This window comes from Hypanus sabinus, chromosome 29 (genome assembly GCF_030144855.1).
Source record: "Hypanus sabinus isolate sHypSab1 chromosome 29, sHypSab1.hap1, whole genome shotgun sequence".
Classification (NCBI taxonomy): domain Eukaryota; kingdom Metazoa; phylum Chordata; class Chondrichthyes; order Myliobatiformes; family Dasyatidae; genus Hypanus; species Hypanus sabinus.
In genome coordinates, this window is record NC_082734.1 from 19164095 (window position 1) to 19182434 (window position 18340).

At 49.4% G+C, this 18340-nt stretch overlaps 1 protein-coding gene across 1 annotated transcript in view; it reads right to left on the reverse strand.

The window, feature by feature from the left end:
• Nucleotides 1-2428: 2428 nt before the first annotated feature.
• The window catches only part of LOC132382768 (protein shisa-9-like), a 140105-nt gene continuing 124193 nt past the window's right edge, over nt 2429-18340 (reverse strand). Inside the window, exons 4-5 of the mRNA XM_059953224.1 lie at nt 10985-11131; nt 2429-3118 (exon numbers count right to left, since the gene is read on the reverse strand). Of these exons, the coding sequence (XP_059809207.1) occupies nt 2769-3118; nt 10985-11131 (497 nt within the window). The 3' untranslated portion in view covers nt 2429-2768. The remainder of the gene's footprint in view (nt 3119-10984; nt 11132-18340) is intronic.

An 18340-nucleotide genomic window follows, 5' to 3' on the forward strand; every position in this document is an offset into this window, starting at 1 on the left:
GTTTCTACAATCTAGGTTCCACAAATCATTACTTATATCCCTGTTGATGAGGATTCAGGTTTTTAGTTCAATAAAAATATACATTACAGATTTGTCTTTTTTTTTGCTCAACATTGTCAAAGGCCACCACAAAACAGTCCAGCTACCAACTCCCTCTGACAGGACGGTGGCTCCTGCCTCTCTGCGAGCGCTGTCCCCACACTCGGGTTCGAAGTAGAGCACCGGCCTAGTCTCAGGCACCCTTGAGATGCCGTGGAATGTCTGGGTACTCCCGCTGGCTGGAGAATGGGTCTGCTTCTCCCTGTGCAACGGGACCCCTGCGTAGGTGGCGGAAGCTGTACGCGGAAGGGCTGCGAGGAGAGGAGAGGTCCTCGTCAGTGGGGGGGGGGGGGGGGTGCCAGTTGCAGGGAAGAGCTGTGCGCTGGTGCTGGTGGGGGGGCAGTAGCTCTCAAAAAGTGGAGCAGCAGGTAGTGCTGTTGGCCTCGCAGCCCCAGTTGCCCAGTCTCAGTCCCCATCTCCTCTTCTGTCTATGTGGAGTTTGCATGTTCTCCCTGTGACTGTGTTGGCTTCCACTGGGTGCCCCCCGCCATCTCTTAGACATGCCGGTCAGGGGGTTAATTAGCTGTTGTAAATCAGCCCCCATGGGTTAGTAAAGGTTAGAATCTGGGGTTGGGGGTAGTTGATGGGAATCTGGCCAGAATAAAATAGTGTGAATAGGTTTCATTGTCAGCACCAACCGGGCCACAGGGCCTGTTACTCTGTGACACTTAAATTGTGCTCGACGTGTGCCCGAACGGGCATCACCAGGGAAGATGGTGGGGTGGTCATTTTTACCATCAAGGACAAGATGGCGCCAAGTGGTTTTGCGAGTTGTGGGGTTCCTCTGATTCCTGAGCTGATCGAGGTATGTGGGTAGCCTTCCCACACTCTTCCCCAGCTGCGGAGGCAAGCACCTTCTCCCTTTGTGCATTTCCTGAAATGGCGGGAGCCTTACTGAGTTGTGTCAAGTTGGGAAGGGAGTTCCCCTTGGACTCCTGAGGCATCTCCAAGGACCGAGCACTCCATACATGATGAGGGTGTCTGACCCCATGGATCTCCCTACAACAGGGCAGGGGAAGAAAATGAAAACTGAGAAAAAAAGGAAACTGCAGATGCTGGAATTCTGAGATAAAAACAGAAACTGCTGGAAACACTCAGCAGGTCAGGCAGCATCTGTGGAGAGGGAAAACAGAGTTAACTTTTCAGGTCAAAGACCACTTGTCATCACTGGGAGACAGGAAACAGGTTTATTAAAATTCTGGAGGAACTTTATGAGTCAGGCAGCATCTATGGAAGGAAACAAAAACTCGTCTTTTCACCAGTCCAGATGAAGGGTCTCAGTCCAAACTATGCTTTTGTTCATTTCCCTCGATAGATGCTGCCTGATGAGCTGATTTCCTCCAGTGTTTTGTATGTGTAACTTCAAAACTAATTAGCTTCCCTCTCCTGCCCAGTTGTGACGAAGAAGCTTCAACCTGAACCATTAATTCTGCTTCTCTCTCCACAGACGCTGCCCGGCCTGGTGAGTGCTTCCAGTGTTTCCCACTTCTCTTTGGGAAGGCGAGGCCCACCAGCTTCCTGCACGAGGATCGCAAGCAAGGATTAACATTGATGCGGTGTGGAAGGAGCTTCGAGGAGGCCGTGGTTTCAGTGCAGGGGCTTGGGGTTAATCAGATGAAACTGAGGACAAGAGGAACTCCTAGACAATGGAGGTGTGCAGATGGTGCAAGATGAGGAGTTTACAGTCAGCTGTAATCTGGCACAGAGTACATTCTGGAAACTGTGGAATGGGGAATTCTGGAACCCAGCGAGCAGCCCTTAGGGAAGGGGCAGCCAATTAGGATAGAGGTAGGGAGGGATGTGAATCCTTGGAAAACTGTGAACGAGGAATTCCTGGGCACTGAAGAATTTAGGTGAAGAGTAGGAAGAGGACCACTGAGATGTTGGTGAGTGGTTTCTCTGGATCTGGTGGAGGAAGAGGGGTCTGAATGCTGTAGCAGGCAGTTACAAAGAATATACACAAACAGACCATTCAGACCATTGGCCTCCACTGGATTTTGCACTCCCACCCCTCTCAGTAGGCCCATCCAGTGTTGCCTTACTTAGGGCTGCTCCCTGCACCCTGAAGAGGCTGGGGTCTCCCGGCCCTCGCCGCTTACTCGTTGACAGAACGAGAGTTTGAGGTGCACCTGAGCTGGGAAATGAGGAACGAAAGGGTAAGAGGACCCTGGTGATGGGCAGGGGTGGGAATTGCGGGCTGCCGTGGGGGATTTGGGCAGAAGGACACTGGCAGGCCAGAGGTAAACAAGTTAATCAGAGGCCCAGTGCCACATCTGCCCACCCATCAAATTCAAACCCCGCCCCCAGTGAGACATCTCCAGCTCATCACTGTAAATCCCCAGTGCGACCACGAGAACTCCACTTGCATAATTGTAGCCTGCCCGGTGCATCACTGTAACCCAGTGCAGCACTGCTCTGCCCTAGGGGAGGGCTGCACCTCTTGCCCCATGTGTCCTCACAGTTCCCGTCCCTTCCATTGCAGAGCCAGCTTCCTCCCTTGGACCCCCTCTCATCATCCTGTCCCAGAGCCCGGAGCCCGGGCTTCTACCGCCGTGTCAATCCGTCCATCCCCCGCCACCTATGCAACTCCCACCCACCATTGCTCTCCTCCGGTTTGCTCTTTGTTGTGGCCTTTGGTACAACAGACTCGCTCCCCGGTGCCGCGTCGGCTACACAGTCACCTCGGTCTTGCTGTTGGTGGAGAGGTGCCGCTGGGGCTGCTTGTAATGCAGCGGGGGGCTGAAGATCTCGGGCAGGTGCTCGATGCTGTACTGCCTCTTGCTGGTGTAGGCCTGCCGCTGCCCCAGGGGCTGCCCCTGCTCCCAGCCCCCGTAGCCCGAGCTGAACAGAGGGTGCGTGTTCGTTTTGCTGGCTTTGGTCTTCTGCCGGGGTGTGACGGCCAGGAAAGCGCACGGCTCGCCCGCCTGCCTGTCCTTGACCGCGGGGAAGGCGGAGCCCGAGACGGGCAGATCCATCACAGGGTACCGCTTGGAGTAAAACTCGTCCGAGGCTGTCTCTGCTGGGAGAAAAGGCGGGATTAGAGGCGGCTAGTGTGTATAGACCTCACACGCAAAACTTGTTTCAGTACAGACTAGGTGGGCAAGCATGTTCATTCTGATTAGTGAAATGCTATCACACCAGCAATTCAGTTCAATTCCTCCGCAGTCTATATGGATATATTCTCACCATGACCGCATGGGTTTCCTCCTGGTGCTCTGGTTTCCTCCCACATTCCAAAGACGTAACGTTAACTGAGTCACATGGGTACAACTGAGCGGCGTGGACTCAATGGGTAGGAAGCACCCGTTACCGTGCTGAATCTCTAAATAAGTCAAAGCAGAAGGCTGGAGGAAGACAAATGGTCAGAGAGCATCTTTGGAGGGAAATGGGCAATCACTGTCAGTGTTTCGGGCTGAGGCTCTTCGACAGGGCTGGAAGGGAAGGGATCCAGAGGGAGATGATGGGCAGGTCGTAAGAGCGGGAGCAGGAGAAGAGAAGGGGTAAGAGGGCCACCACAATAGGGAATGAAAGACAGAGGAGAAGGTGGCAGTGGAGAAACGAATGGGGTTGCTTTTCAGATGTTAGGGAAATTGATAAGTCAGCCATGACTGAATGGCAGTTCAAACTCAAAGGGCTGACTAGCCTGATTCTGGTCCCATGTTTATGGGCTTATGGACCAAGTTCTGATTTCTGACGTACGCCACAAGTCAAAGGTGATCACAAAAGAACCCCTCTACCATCACGTTCTGTCTCCCATTTCCAGGTAAGCTCAGATCCAGTTTGCCTTGGATCCCATGAGGCAGACAGAGCAGTCTGGGATATATCCCCAACAGACCTGGTCTGTAGCCACCGTTCTATCCATCTAGTGTCTTCTCCTTTTTGACCTTTATCACCAGCTTTCCACGTGAGATGCCCAATGCTCCACAAAAGTCCCACGTAGAACTCAACAATACTGGCTGCATCAACATATCAGGTCTTGCCGAAGGGTTTCGCCTGAAACGTCGACTGTACTTTTTACTATAGATGCTACCTGCCCTGCTGAGTTCCTCCAGCATTTTGTGTGTGTTGCTTCAATATACCAAGTAATCACTTTGAAAAAGTCAAATCAATATAGTTAGACAGGATCGCCAAAAAGACCAAGCTGACCTTGCATGTTCTATCCCTTTCTAAGTGTCTGTCAGAACCTTTTCCAATAGTTTCCCTATCCTGATGTAATACTCAACGGCCTGCAGTTATCTGGATTATTCCTGCTACATCTCCAGAATAAAGCAACCATATTAGCTGTCATTCAGTCTTCTGGTTCCTCATCATCGAGTCAAAGTAGCACAGAGTAAGGAAGCAGGCCCTTCGGCCCAAGTGCTAGCCAGTGCCTGATGAAGATTTTAAAATATCTCAGGTCCTCAGCTAGTTCTCCCTTTGCTACCATGGATTCATCTGATGAAGCGCTGGAGATCTATCCACCTTTATATCCGCTAAGATATTGACTACCCTCTGCTTATGGATGATTAAGTGCTCTGAAATATCCATGTCTCACTCCCAGCACTCTCCAATGTCATTATACAGAGAGAAAGATCCGCTGAAGACCCTGCCCACTTCCCATGCATCCCCCAACCTTTCCCTGCCTCTTAAAATCCTGATAAAGTACCAGTTCTTCTCGTTCACCTAACTGCCAGTGATATTTTGTGGGCTTACTTTAGCCAACTAATTCCTCTTCTAAGCACGTCTCCACACTCTCTCCTCTGCCCAGTTTGTATGCTCTACACCAGCCAAATATTTCCTTCCTTTTCTTACTCAAACACTTGTCCCTTGACATGCTGGTCTTGCCTTCCACCCTGTCAGAGATGTTGGACTTGAGCTCTCACTATTTCACCCTCAAAACTGGAACACAGGAGGCTGGTATGGTGACCTTAGAGAGGTTTATTACATTTTGAGGTGCACGGAAAGTACTGATAGAATTTTTCTTTCGGGGCAGGGGAGTCAAGAATTAGAGGGCATGGGTTTAAGGTGAGAGGGGAGAAACTTAAAGAGATCTGAGGGGTTAGTTATCTGGAGCAAGCTGCCAGATACAATTGTTTTTAAAAGACATTTGGACAGGTAACTGGATAGGAAAGAAATAGAAGGATATGGGCCAAATATGGGCACCTGGGGCTAGTATGGGTAGGCATCCACAAAAAGACTTCTACTTGTTGGCTGTAGACTGACCCACAAATGGCTTTTCCCAGTATATAACTGCCAGGGTTAGGGTCAGGGTTAGAGATATGGAAACCCCAGTCTTCCCTACAACTTGCAGATGATCTTTATCACTTTGAAGCTTAATAATTATGGTCATAGTCTCCTAAATGGTCACTTACTGACATATAATTTACTTGCCCGGTCTCACTCCCCGAGATCAGTCCGGCACTGTCCCTTCCAGAGCAGGCACAAGAATGCCCACCTCACCGAAACCTTTGACATGGAGGCAATCCCGACTAACACTAGGAAGCTGAAAGTCCTAGTTACCAGATCCCTGTTGCTATTACACCTTGGTGTGATTTCCCTGCATACCTACTCTATCTCCTACTGGCCTTTGGGAGGCCTCAAGCAAGGAGACTGTCCCCTTTCTACTAACCTGGACACATACAGCCTCATTTGAAGAGTTGTCCTCCTTCATTCTAGCAGTGCCACCTTCTCTTTTACTTCTCCCCACAACCACACCCTCAGATTCTAGACCCTGCAGTATTGAGAAAGCTGGAGATTGCTGCGATACAATAATTCTGCGTGTTGAATGGCACTCTAGGTCTTTTGCCTTGCGTTGCATTGAAATAGTTGCAATTCAGCCACTGCACGGAAGCAGAGAAAGTTGCAGAAGATTGTAAGCTCTGCCAGCTCCATCACAGCTTCCTCCCCAGCTTCAAGGACACCTTCAAAAGGAGATACCTCAAGAAAGGCGGCATCCATCATTAAGGACCTCCATCACCCAGGACAAGCCCTGTTCTCATCAAGGAGAAGGTATTGGAGTCTAAAGATGCACACTCACCATTTCAGAAGCAGCTTCTTCCCCTCTGCCATCAGATTTCTGAATGGACAATGAACCCATGTACACTACCTCACTAAGTTTTTTCTATTTTTTTTGCTCTCGTTTTGCATTGGTTACTTAATTTAATTTTCAATATATCTTTCTTCTTCTAATTTATGAGTTTTATTATTATGCATTGCATCACAAGCCAGTGACGTTAAAGCTGGTTCTGATTCTGAACGTAGCCACCCTCTGCCGTGCTCAGCCCGCCCAGGGCTTTGCTGCTGAGCACATTGATCCAGATTTCCGGCAATATTTCACTGTGCCTCTTTCCTAGCTGCATGCCCGCTGTTCCCACTCTTCTGCCAAATTAGTTTAAAACTTCCCCAACTGCATGAGCAAACCTCCCAGCAAGAGTATTTGATCTGTTCCAGCTCACCTCGTCCTGTCCTGTTTGTACAAGCCCCACCTGCACCACAAATGGTCCCAGTGATCTAAAAAGTTAAATCCCTCCCTCCTACAGCATTTCTTTAGCCAGGCATTTATCAGAATCTGAATCAGGCTCAATATCACTGCCGTGTGTTGTGAAATTCATTGTTTTGTGACGGTAGTACATTGTAATACATAATCATAAAAAACGTAAGTTACAGTATCACACACAAAATGCTGGTGGAACGCAGAAGGCCAGGCAGCGTCGACAGGAAGAAGCACTGCTGACATTTTGGGCCGAGACCCGTTGCTGTCCTCACGAAGGGTCTTGGCCCAAAACGTTAACAGTTCTTCTCCCTATAGATGCTGCCTGGCCTGCTGCGTTCCACCAGCATTTTGTGTGTGTTGCTTGAATGTCCAGCATCTGCTGATTTCCTCATGTTTAAGTTACAGTATATATATCTTTTTAAAGTGCAATTAAATAAGTAGTTCACAAACAGAAATAAATAAGTAGTGAGGTAGCATTTATGGGTTCAATGTCCATTCAGAAATCTGATGGCAGATGGGAAGAAGCTGTTGCTGAATCGTTGAATGTGTGTCTTCAGGTTTCTGTACCTCCTCCCTGATGGTAACAATAAGAACAAGGTATGTCCTGGGTGATGGGGGTCCTTAATGTTGGATGTAGCCTTTCTGAGGCATTGCTCCTTGAAGATGTCCTGGACGTTGATGAGGCTAGGCCTATTATGAAGTTGACTGAGCTTACAACTTTCTGCTGCTTATTTTGATCCTGTGTAGTGCCCACCAACACCAGACAGTGATGCAGGCTGTTCGAATGCTTTCCGCAGTATATCTGCAGAAATTTGCGAGTATCTTTGGTGACGTAGCAAATCTCCTCCAACTTCTAATGGAATATACACATAGCTCACCTATCCACCTTCAAAGTTATAAGGTCAGAGTAATCCAGATATTATAACCTTAGTGGCCCTGCTCTATAATCTATTATCCAACTCCCTAAGTTCACATTGCAAGACCTTGTCCATTTTTCTACCTGTGTTATTGGTACTGACATGTACCACACCATTGGCTGTTCACCCTTTCCCTTCAGAATGCCCTGTAGCTGCTCCGAGACATTCCTGATCCTGGCATCAGGGAGACAACGCCCCATTCATTGTTACTGAAGCACCCATCTTACTCTCTTACGGTCAGAGAAATTCCAGAATAAAAAGGTGGGGCATCTCTGGTCACTGACGTGTCGGGTGTGGGACGTCAGTAATCATGGAGGTATCAGAGTAGGTTGTCTCTGGTCACTCACATGTCAGATTCCCATTCCCGTTCACCCTCAGAGTGGAGGAGCAACACCTCATATTCCGTCTGGGTAGCCTCCAACCTGAGAGTGGTCTCATCATGGCCTGAGAGGAGGTCATGGGGAAAGGGACATGTCAGATGTTACATGTCAGAACGGGAATGGGAATCTGACATGTGAGTGACCAGAGACAACCTACCCTGATATCTCAGTGATACCTCAGTGAATGTCGATTTCTCCTTCCGGCAAAAATAATTCCCTCCCCCTTCCTTCTTCTATTATCCACTCTGGCCTCTTAACCCTTCTCACCTGTGTATCACCTCCCCTGGTGCCTCTCCTCCTTCTATTTCTCCTATGGCCCACTCTCCTCTCCTATCAGATTCCTTCCTCTCCAGCCCTTTACATTTCCCACCATCTTGGCTTCACCTATCACCTTCTAGCTGTCCTCCTTCCCTTTCTCACAGCTTTTTGTTCTGTCGTCTTCCCTCTTCCTTTCCCCTCCTGATGAAGGGTCTCAGCCCAAAAAGACGACTGTTTATTTCTTTCCCTAGGTGCTGCCTGACCTGATGAATTCCTCCAACATTGTGTGTGTGTTACTATGGATCTCTTCAGTTTGTGATTGAAATCAAATTTCTGATTTACCAGGCCCAACACTCTGATTGCTTGGTCTTTTCAGGATTCTACATCAGTTGCCTAGCAACCGAATCAGCCCATTTCCAAAGCCTACCTTGACCAAACCATTAGTGAGCTCCCTGCTGAGCTGGTGGCCGAGCCAGGGGTGTGATTGGCCAGAAGTTTAAGGGCTAAGAGTAGATGGCAATTGTGCAGGGCTGTGCAATGACCCAGCTCAGAAAATCATGGTGGACCACCAGTTTGGTAGGAGATAAGCAATATGAGATCAGAGTGAATGCAGGAAATAGTCTGTAGGGGGCAACACAAAGCACAGCTGGTAGACCAGTTATTCTGTACTGAATGTTTCAATAATATTTGAGCAATCTTGTAAATATGTTTTTGATTAAGCACTCTTGTTCATTTAAATAATTAATTACAAGTTATATGTAAAAATACATTAATTGCATACATCATCACACTACCACATGATACATTCTGTAGGGAAAGACAGATTGCGTGAGAAGGGTGATCCATCTGTGGATAACAAAGGAAATTATGGATGTGAAAGAAATGACAGGGCTCATTGCAAAGATCAGCAGCTGGCCTGAAGACTGGGAACATTCGAGAAACCAAAGTAGAGGGGAAGAAATACATTGTGTGATAAAGCTAGCAAGCCTTGCTTAAAGTAAAGACGAAGTAACACAAACATTTTCTGACTCCCATTTCTTTCTTTGAATTAGTTTAATGTTTAGAAGTTACAAAACATAACATTAGCGCCAGTGACCTGCTGTAATTCCAATTCTTAGGACTATCTTTACTCACTTATTGAGATAAAGCGCTGAATAGGCCCTTCCAAGCCCTTCGCGCTGCCTGATTTAATCTGAGCCTAATCACGAGGCAATTTGCAATTAACCCACCAACCAGTAGGTCTTTGGACCGTGGGAGGAAACCAGAGCACCCAGAGGAAGCCCTTACAGTCACAGTTACAGACTCCTTACAGGCAGAGGTGGGAATCGAATCCAGGTTGCCTGTACTGTAACGCATTGTGCTAACCACTACGCTACCATATCTGCATGGATTGTACATGTCTCCCTGGCCACAGGGCGTGTCCCCTGCGTGCTCCTCCCACACCCGAGACTTGTGCGAGTTAGTAGGTTAATTCAACGGTTTTGTGGGATGTGAAATCAGCCCCAGCACACAATAGGATGGGAGATCAATCAAGATGTAAAGGCAGCTCGATAAAGGTGCTGCGACAATCACGGGGCTCTTTCAAGCTTCATAAAGATCAGGCTAGTCAAAAGCAGCTAAGAATACTTCGGAATGAGGTCATAATCTGTACTCGGGGCAGTTTCTTAGAGCGATACTTTACGGATCCAACAGCAACAGGCTATTTTAAATCTCGGCATGCATAATAACTCAGATTAATGAACAGTGAAATAAACTCCCAAGTATGAGCGATTGTAACACGACGGAATTTCTTATTCTGTTTGAGAATCAAAGTCTCGGTTTGAAACTGGTGTCTCAAACTTACATGAGGCTAGTGACTACGGCAGAAGCTGGACCGAGAAGCTCATTAATTGGTAAGTTGGCAACTTAATGATATAGCTTATAATTTCCTACAAAATATGTATTCTGTAGAGAAAGAGAGAGTGCGTGAGAAGGGTGATCCATCTGCGGATAAAAGGAAGTTATGGATGTGAAAGAAATGACAGAGCTCGTTGCAAAGATCAGCAGCTGGCTTGAAGATTGGGAACATTCTAGAAACCAAAATAGAGGGGGGAAAATACATTGTGTGATTAAGCTAGCAAGTAATATCGAACCGGCAAGTGCTGATTGATTGATTTACTCGAGCCATTCTGCCCAGCAACACCCACTTTTAAACCTGGCCTAATCACGGGACAATTTACAATGACCAATCAACCTCCCAAACGGTAGGTCTTTAGACTGTAGGAGGAAACCTACGCAGTCACAGGGAGAACATACAAACTCCTTACAGGCAGCGGTGGGAATTGAACCCCGACCGCAGGTAATGGAAAGCATTGTGCTATCCACTATGCTACTATGCTGCCCCAAATGTTAAAAAGGAAGGGAGGTTAACTTCAATGAGGCTGGTGAATTATTAATGAGGGTTGATGAAATGGGGGAAGCTTTCTCATCACACTAAAAGCATTTGGACCGAGGACTCAGAACTTCAGCTGCCCCCCCTGGTGACAGATGCGAGAGGACATGCTCTGGAGATCCCCCTCCTCCCCGCCAGCCCAGCTCCCCATGCTGTGGAGCGGACGGAGATTCTCAGACTGAGGTCGTAGTGTCTCAGCTATGATGTGCTCTGGAAACCTGGCTTCGGTGCTGCCTGTGTGAAGTTTGCACGTTCTCCCTGTGACCACGATGTTTCCCCCTCACCCCAGGGGCTCTGGTCTATGGTAGGGTCAGCCCGAAACATTGACTGTTTACTCCCCTCCATAGATGCTGCCCGGCCAGCGTTTTTGCGCGGCGGTGCTGAGGGACTCCCAACGTCTCTCTCACGCCTGTGACATGCTACTCACCCACTGCCTTCAGCGTCGCGTACTTGTTGTAGTCGGCGGAGTGCAGGGGGGCGCTGGCCACCCGCTGGAGCACGTTGCTATGCGGGTGCGGTAGTCCCATCTGGGAGAGCGCTGGCGAGGTCACGGCGTTGTTCAGGTGGGGAGGGTCTGTGGAGCAAGCACACGGCATGGTCGGTGAAGCAGGGGCTGCCACTGCTCTCCAGTACCTCGAGCACTCAGCCAGTGGATGTGAGTCCGTTCCTCTGGCGGGTCCCTGCTGACTCCCGTTTGGGCGGCCCTGGCAGGCGGTACTGAGGCCAGGCGGGGCGAGGGGCTGAGCACCTGAGCAGCTGCAGCAAGTTGGATCGCCTCCTCCAACACTTCTCCCACTTCGGCAAATCCTCCTGAATCCTGCCTCTCCGATTGCCCCGCTGGTTGTTGCAGTCTGTACCACCCCCCGTGAACGCTCAGTGTCACCTTTCCCTACCTCACATCCCTCCTGTTGCCATGGGTCTGCACTCTCAATCTGTGTCTCCCTGGTTCTCAAATGACTGAGTGACCACATGAGCTTCTGTTGACCTCCTCTGTCCAAGCAAGCCAGTGCTCACTCTGCTCTCTCGTTTCTTCTCTGGACCCTCTCTGCTCCAGTCTCCAGTCTAAACTTTCATCCCCGGAACCACTTCCTTCAACCTCACCTCAACCCCACCCCCTGCCCTTCACATCAACCCCAGCACGTGGTGAACCAGAACATCTAGCATCACAGGTCGGTGGGGTTGAAGGGAAAGCTTTTGGGCACATTGGCCTTCATAAATCAAATTGTTGAGTACAGGAGTTGGGATGTTATGTTGAATTTGTATAAGACGTTAGTGAGGTCTAACCTGGAGTATTGTGTCCAGTTTCAGTCACCTACCTACAGGAAAGATGTCAATAAGGTTGAAAGAGTGCGGAGAAAATTGACAAGGATGTTGCCAGGACTTGGGGACCTAAGTTATAAGGAAAGGTTGAATAGATTTGGACTTTATTTCTTAGAATGTAGAAGATTGAGAGGAGATTTGATAGAGGGGTATGGGTAAGGTAAATCCAAGCAGGCTTTTTCCACTGAGGTTGAGTGAGAGTGCAAGCAGAGGTCATGGGTTAAAGGTGAAATGTTTAACAGGAACATCATGAAAACTTCTTCACTCAGAGGGTGGTGAGAGTGTGGAATGAGCTGCCAGCACCATGGTGCATGCGAGCTCAATTTCAATGTTTAAGAGAAGATTTGGATAGGTGCGTGGATGGTAGGGCTGTGGTCCCGGTGCGGGACGATGGGAGTAAGCGGTTTACGTAGGGTTTGGCATGGACTGGATGGGATGAAGAGTCTGTTTCTGTCCTGTACTTTTCTAAGACTCTAACAAAGGTGTCCAAAATAGTGATGATCAAGTTTGCACACACGCACAGACACAAACACACGCACACACATGTATGCACACACAGACACGCGCACAAGCTCTCTGAGACACATGCACTCTCATGCACAATGGTCTCTCTCACAGACTCACACACATATACAACTGGACACTTTCTCACACTGACATGCGTAACATTGCCTCACGTACACACAACACTTTCTCTCGTACACACTCACACATACGCGTAAAAAGCATCAGGACTGTGCCGGTGCACAGAGCTGGCCTGAGAAAGATTTTGGCCAGTACATAAAACAAACGGGGTGAGGGAGTGAACATAGACACAGAAATGTACCCATGAGGAATGGGAGCAGGCCACTTGGCCCCTCAAGCCTGTTCGCCATTTGAGGAGTGCGTGGCTGATCTGATGTAAGCTCGGTGACCTGTTGTACCCTCCCCTCCCCTCTCCACCACTCATCAAGCAGGTGTCTACCTCTGCCTTGGAAATATTCCAACTCTTCACTCACACTGGCCTTTGAGGACGAATCCCAGAGGCTTTCTAAGAGAAAACAGCTCCTCTCAAACAGGTGATCATTTCTGTTTTGCAAAGAAAATCAAACTATCGGAGGAACTCGACAAGTCAGGCAGTGTCTGTGGAGGAAAGCGGACAGAGGGCATTTTGGCTGGAGACCTTTGACCTTGACCTGCTGTAGTCCTCCAAGTTTTACTTTTGCCGCAGATGTCAGCATCTGTATTTTCCTGTGTCTCCATTATACAAGCCATTTTGTTAAAAACACTGATCTCATTTACGAGATGACTGTTTGCATCACTGTCTTCATCACAGACACAACCCTCCCCATCACTGAGGAAATCACCAAGATGCAATGCCTCAGGAAGATGGCACCTATCATTCCGAACCCTCAGCACCTGGGACATGCCCTCTTGTAATCACTAACATCAGGGAGGTACAGGAGCTGAAGACACACACGGCTTCTTCCCCTCCACCATCAGATTTCTGAACAGACCACAAACACTTACCTGGCTATTTTTTAGGGGAGACCCCTCTCACTCTCCTAAACTCCAGTGGATACAAGCCTAACCTGTCCAAAACTTCCTCGTGAGGGAGCTCGCCCATTCCACAAACTAGTCTAATAAAATTTCTCTGAACTGCTGATATCTTTCCTTAACAACGATGTCTGGAAGCATCGCAGCTTGGTATGGAAACTGCTCTGAACATGACCGCAAGAGACTACGGAGAGTTTTGGACGCAGCTCAATGTGTCGTAGGAACCAGCCTCCCCTCTGTGGACTCTGTCTACACTTGTTGCTGTCAGGTAGTATGATCAGAGAGCCCCAGCGACCCCAGATATTCTCTTTTCTACCCTTTCCCTTCCGGCAGAAGATACTAAAGCCTGAAAGCGTGTACCCCCAAGCTCACGAGCAGCTTCTGACCCTCTGGCATCAGACTCTTCTTGAACAGGCAATAAGACTCGTAGTTTAGCTCTTTATAATCTTGCACTTTATCGTTTAACTTTTCAGTAATTTTCAACACTTTATCTTGCATTGTTATTAGTAACTGCATGTTGGCTCAATGCACTCTGCTTGGTACGTGTGACAATAACAAACAAATACCGGTACCGATCGAGGAAGACCAGTCCTGTGTCCTGTCATCAGAAATGACCTCAACTACTGTATGTGCGGAGCAACCTGATGGCATGAATATCGATTTCTCCTTTCAATTAAAAAAAACTCCTCCTCCCCCCCTTTCTATTCTGCACTTTGGCCTCTAACCTCTTCTCACCTGCCCATCACCTCCCCCAGGTCCCCTCCTCCTTCCCTTTCTCAGATAGTTCCCTCTCCTCTCCAGCCCTTTACCTTTCCTGCCATCTATTCGCTATCCTCCTCCTTCTTCTTCCTCACCCCCCCTTTTTTATTCTGGTGTCTTCTCTCTTCACGGCCTCGGAATAGAGGGGCGTCCATTTAGAACGGGGGGGGGGGGGGGGGTGAGGAGGAACTTCTTTAGCCAGAGGGATTCGTTGTCACAGGCGGCTGCGGAAACCAAGTCATTGGGCATATTTAAGGCAGAGGTTGATAGATTCTGCATTAGTCAGGGCATGTTGGGATACGGGGAGAAGACAGGAGTCTGAGGCTGAGAGGGAAAACAGATCAGCCATGATGAAATGGCAGAGCAAACCCAATGAGCCAAATGGCCTAATTCTACTCCTGTATCTTATAATCTTACGCTCTTCCTTTCCAGTTCTGAAGAATAAAGAAAGTGGACCATTTATTCATTTCCATAGATGCTGCCTGATCTGCTGAGTTTCTCCAGCACTTTGTGTGTGTTACCTCCCAACTGATCAATTCTTTCCCCAACAAATTCCTCTGTTACTATAATTTTTATGCCTTGCTTTGTACGGCTACTGCAAGATAACGAATTTCACGAGCTGCGTCAGAGATGGTAAACTTGATTCTGCTTCTGTGGCGGTGATGAGTGAAGAAAGAGATGGGGAGGGGTTTAGGAGGAGAGGGGGGAGCGGCCCCGGTGAGTGGGCACCGACAGCTGTAAGTTCCTTCGCAGAGTTCTGTGCAGTCTTAGCAACAAGCCATCGGCGAGCAGTGAGCCGCACTCTGCAGATGTGAGGGGGTTAAAGTTCCTGCGCTTCAGTTATTTATAGAGCGCGTCAAGGGTAGGATTCAGGAAGAGGGCTTCAGGCAGATCTGTACGAGCAGCAGCGAAGGCGGCACATCTACAGCCGAGCCCTTATCCAATGTGTCAGCTCAGATGTAATTATGGAGGCAACATTTTCACAGGGAAGCTAATCAATTAAGCTTCACAGGGCAGGGGTGGTAATTAGGCTGTTTCCCTGTACCTCCCATTAAACTGACAGGCCTGGGTGATTGTGCTGCTGACGAGTGTGACAAAGCCCTCGGGCCGTACCTCGTTTAGTCACCCACTCTGCAGGCTGCTTCTGAGAAGCGGGCTCTTCGCCTGCTCCAGCCAGGTTCAGCTGCCTTCCATTTCCCTCGTCCTCCCTTCCAGACTGTTGGGGGTTGCGGGGGGGGGGGGGTATTGTCCCTAAAGGGTTCCCAAGGCTAACCCACCAGTCAGGGCGAGCTGGGCACAGAGGACCGCAACACCATGTCATAGGAGTAGAACTAGGCCATTCGGCCCATTGAATCCGTTCTGCCATTACGTCATGGCTGATCTATTTTCCCTCTTGACCCCATTCTCTGCCTTCTCCCTGTAACCTTTGACACCCTGACTAATCAAGGACCTATCGACCTCCGCTTTAAACATTCCCAATGAGTTGGCCTCCACAGCTGACGTGGCAATCAATTCCTCAGATACACCACCCTCTAGTTAAAGAAATTCCCCCGATCTCCGTTCTAAAGAGACTCCTTCTATTCTGAGGCTGTGCCCTTTGGTCCTAGACACCCAAATATTGGAAACATCCACTCTTACCAGGACTTTTAATATTTGATGAGTTTCAATGAGATTCTCCACCCCTCCCCCATTCTCCTAAACGCCAATGAGTACAGGCCCAGAACCGTCAAATGAGCCTCATAAATTAACCCTTTCCTTCCTGGGATCATTCTCATTATCTTCTTCTGGACTCTCCCTAAACTTCAGAGGATGAATGTTGAAGTTGCTCGGTCCTCTGAAAGCAAACCGTTCATCTCAGAAACCCACTTGACTCACTGCAATGGATCTTCACCCCTCCTTAAATGAGTATGCATGTACAGCCGATATGACTCTATCTCCGCTCTGAAGTTGAGGACTTCTCACTCTGCAAGGGCCCCTGGATCCCAGCTGGACCTGCAGCGTCTCAGATTCAATCCTGACCTCTGGTGCTGTCTGCGCAGAGTCCGCACGTTCTTCTTGCGACTGTGTGGGATCCTTCCCCCCCTCCCCCGTGCTCCAATTTCCCTCCAGAATAGATATGTGAGTTATCGGGTTAATCACCCCCAAAGTTCAGTGGCAGGAGAATCAGATGGATCCTTCATGGATGAGTGAGGTTCTCAAAGAGCTTCGTGAGCATGGGATGGACGGGGCGGGGGGACTGGTTTACTCCGGAAGCCCAGACCCCATCTGCCAGTAGTCTTGCTGATGTTGAGTATGCATCACTTGAGGGTATGCCAGACTCACCCTCCCTCAACCCCTCGCTTTGCCTCTACTGCTGACCACCTCCTTGCCTGCACGGAGCTGTGGCCCAGCAAGCAGCCTCCAGGCCTGAGCTCAGCTCGAGTCTCCACGGGTGAACGGGATGCTGCTCATTGCTGGAGCGCTGTTAAACCAAGCCCCCCCGCCCCCTCAGAAACCCGGGTCACTGCCCTGAGCTCCAGGACAGTTACCAACTCCCCCTCCGCCCTCTGTGCCCTGGCTGGTAATTCCTAAAAACAAGTACATCTGACCATCATCACGCAGGGCGAAGGTGCTGGTAGGCCGGAAGAGGAAGGTTGAGAGATCAGGCAAACACTAGGAGAGTATCATCTGCGTTCATGCTGGGACCTCGTAATGCTTCAGGAGCATTGGTCCTGAGCGGTGGGAAAGGGCTGTGGAGAAAGAACAGGGGAGGGACACCAATTGGAATGCAACCTCGAGGGACTAGTACAGGCGTGCGGGCTGAATGGCTGCTGTCTGCCCAATGTGTACGCTGCCTTGTTTGGCAGCTCGTTGGTGACAGGCCCTATTGTAGTGTTTCGTGAAGAGAACCCTGAATGACTTGCACTGTGCTCCTGAACCCAGTGCAGGTCCCTGATCTGTTCCAGGTCAGGAAGATCAGAGGGATCAGTGTACCAGGTCCCACCTCCCTCCTCCGCCGCTCAGGACCCATGTGCCTGAAGTGTTATGAGGTCCCAACACAAACATAGTGGATTACATTCTCTCTTTGCCTCTGTGATCGTTGCGTTTGTCCCTCCCACGTCTAGCCGATCCTTCAATCGTCCTCTTCCGGTCTACCACCACTTCCCCCAGCACAAGGCACCGGTGTGTCACTGGCTGCGGTTTTTGCACAAGGGTCACCTGACACTTGCAGGGAATAACTGAACAGGCGACTCTATCTGCATGGCAATCGGCCACATTGACTAAACAGAGAAGCCTGCAGACGATGGACTTACTGCAGGACGTTAAGTGTTCTATTTATACCACGGGCAACAGGCCCAAATCCCAATTCCCAGCCATGACCTCTGCACATCTGCAAGCCGCTAGCTGTGGGCTAACACCTGGGGGTGGAGGGTGAAGCAGGAGGGGGCAAAGACCTGAGGAGTTTGCCCGGACCTCTCTCAGAGCACCCCTGAGGGAACACACTGACGTTTGGTGGAATACTGACGGTGGTCAAGTGGGGAGATGTCGAAGAGGGTGTTTTGGCCACTGTGCATCAATGAGGTGCTGTGGCTCCAACCCAGCCTCTGATTATAATGTTTAAAAGACACTTGGACAGATAGGAGGACAGGAGAGGTTTTGTGGGATGTGGACCACGCACAGACAAATGGGTCTAGGACAGACAATCATCACGGAGAGCATGGCAAAGATGGGCTGAGAGGCCTGTTCTATTGCTGTACGACTTCATGACTTTCGAACCTGCAAAGCCTGGTGTAGCCTTGGCCAAGGCCGGTTAGAATACAGAACACAGAGCAGTACAGCACAAGAACAGGCCATTCGGCCCTCAATGTGGTGCTGCACCAACTAAAAAGCAAATCAGAACGCCCAGACACTAATCCTTCCAAACTACACCATCCCTCCATCTTCCTTATACCAATATCTTCCTATTCAAACATCTCTTTTAAAAGCCTCTTGCTGTTCCTGCGTCTTGCTGAGCGGGTAGGCCCGGAGTCACAGCCTCACAGTCAGGCACCTCACGGGCACATTTTTTTGCAGAACGATAGACCCGTTACCATGGAGAAGCTGGCCATTCGGCCCATTGCCTCCATGCTGACTGTGATGCCTTTCTACACCAATACCATCTGCTCACATTGAGCCAGCTTTCTCAACC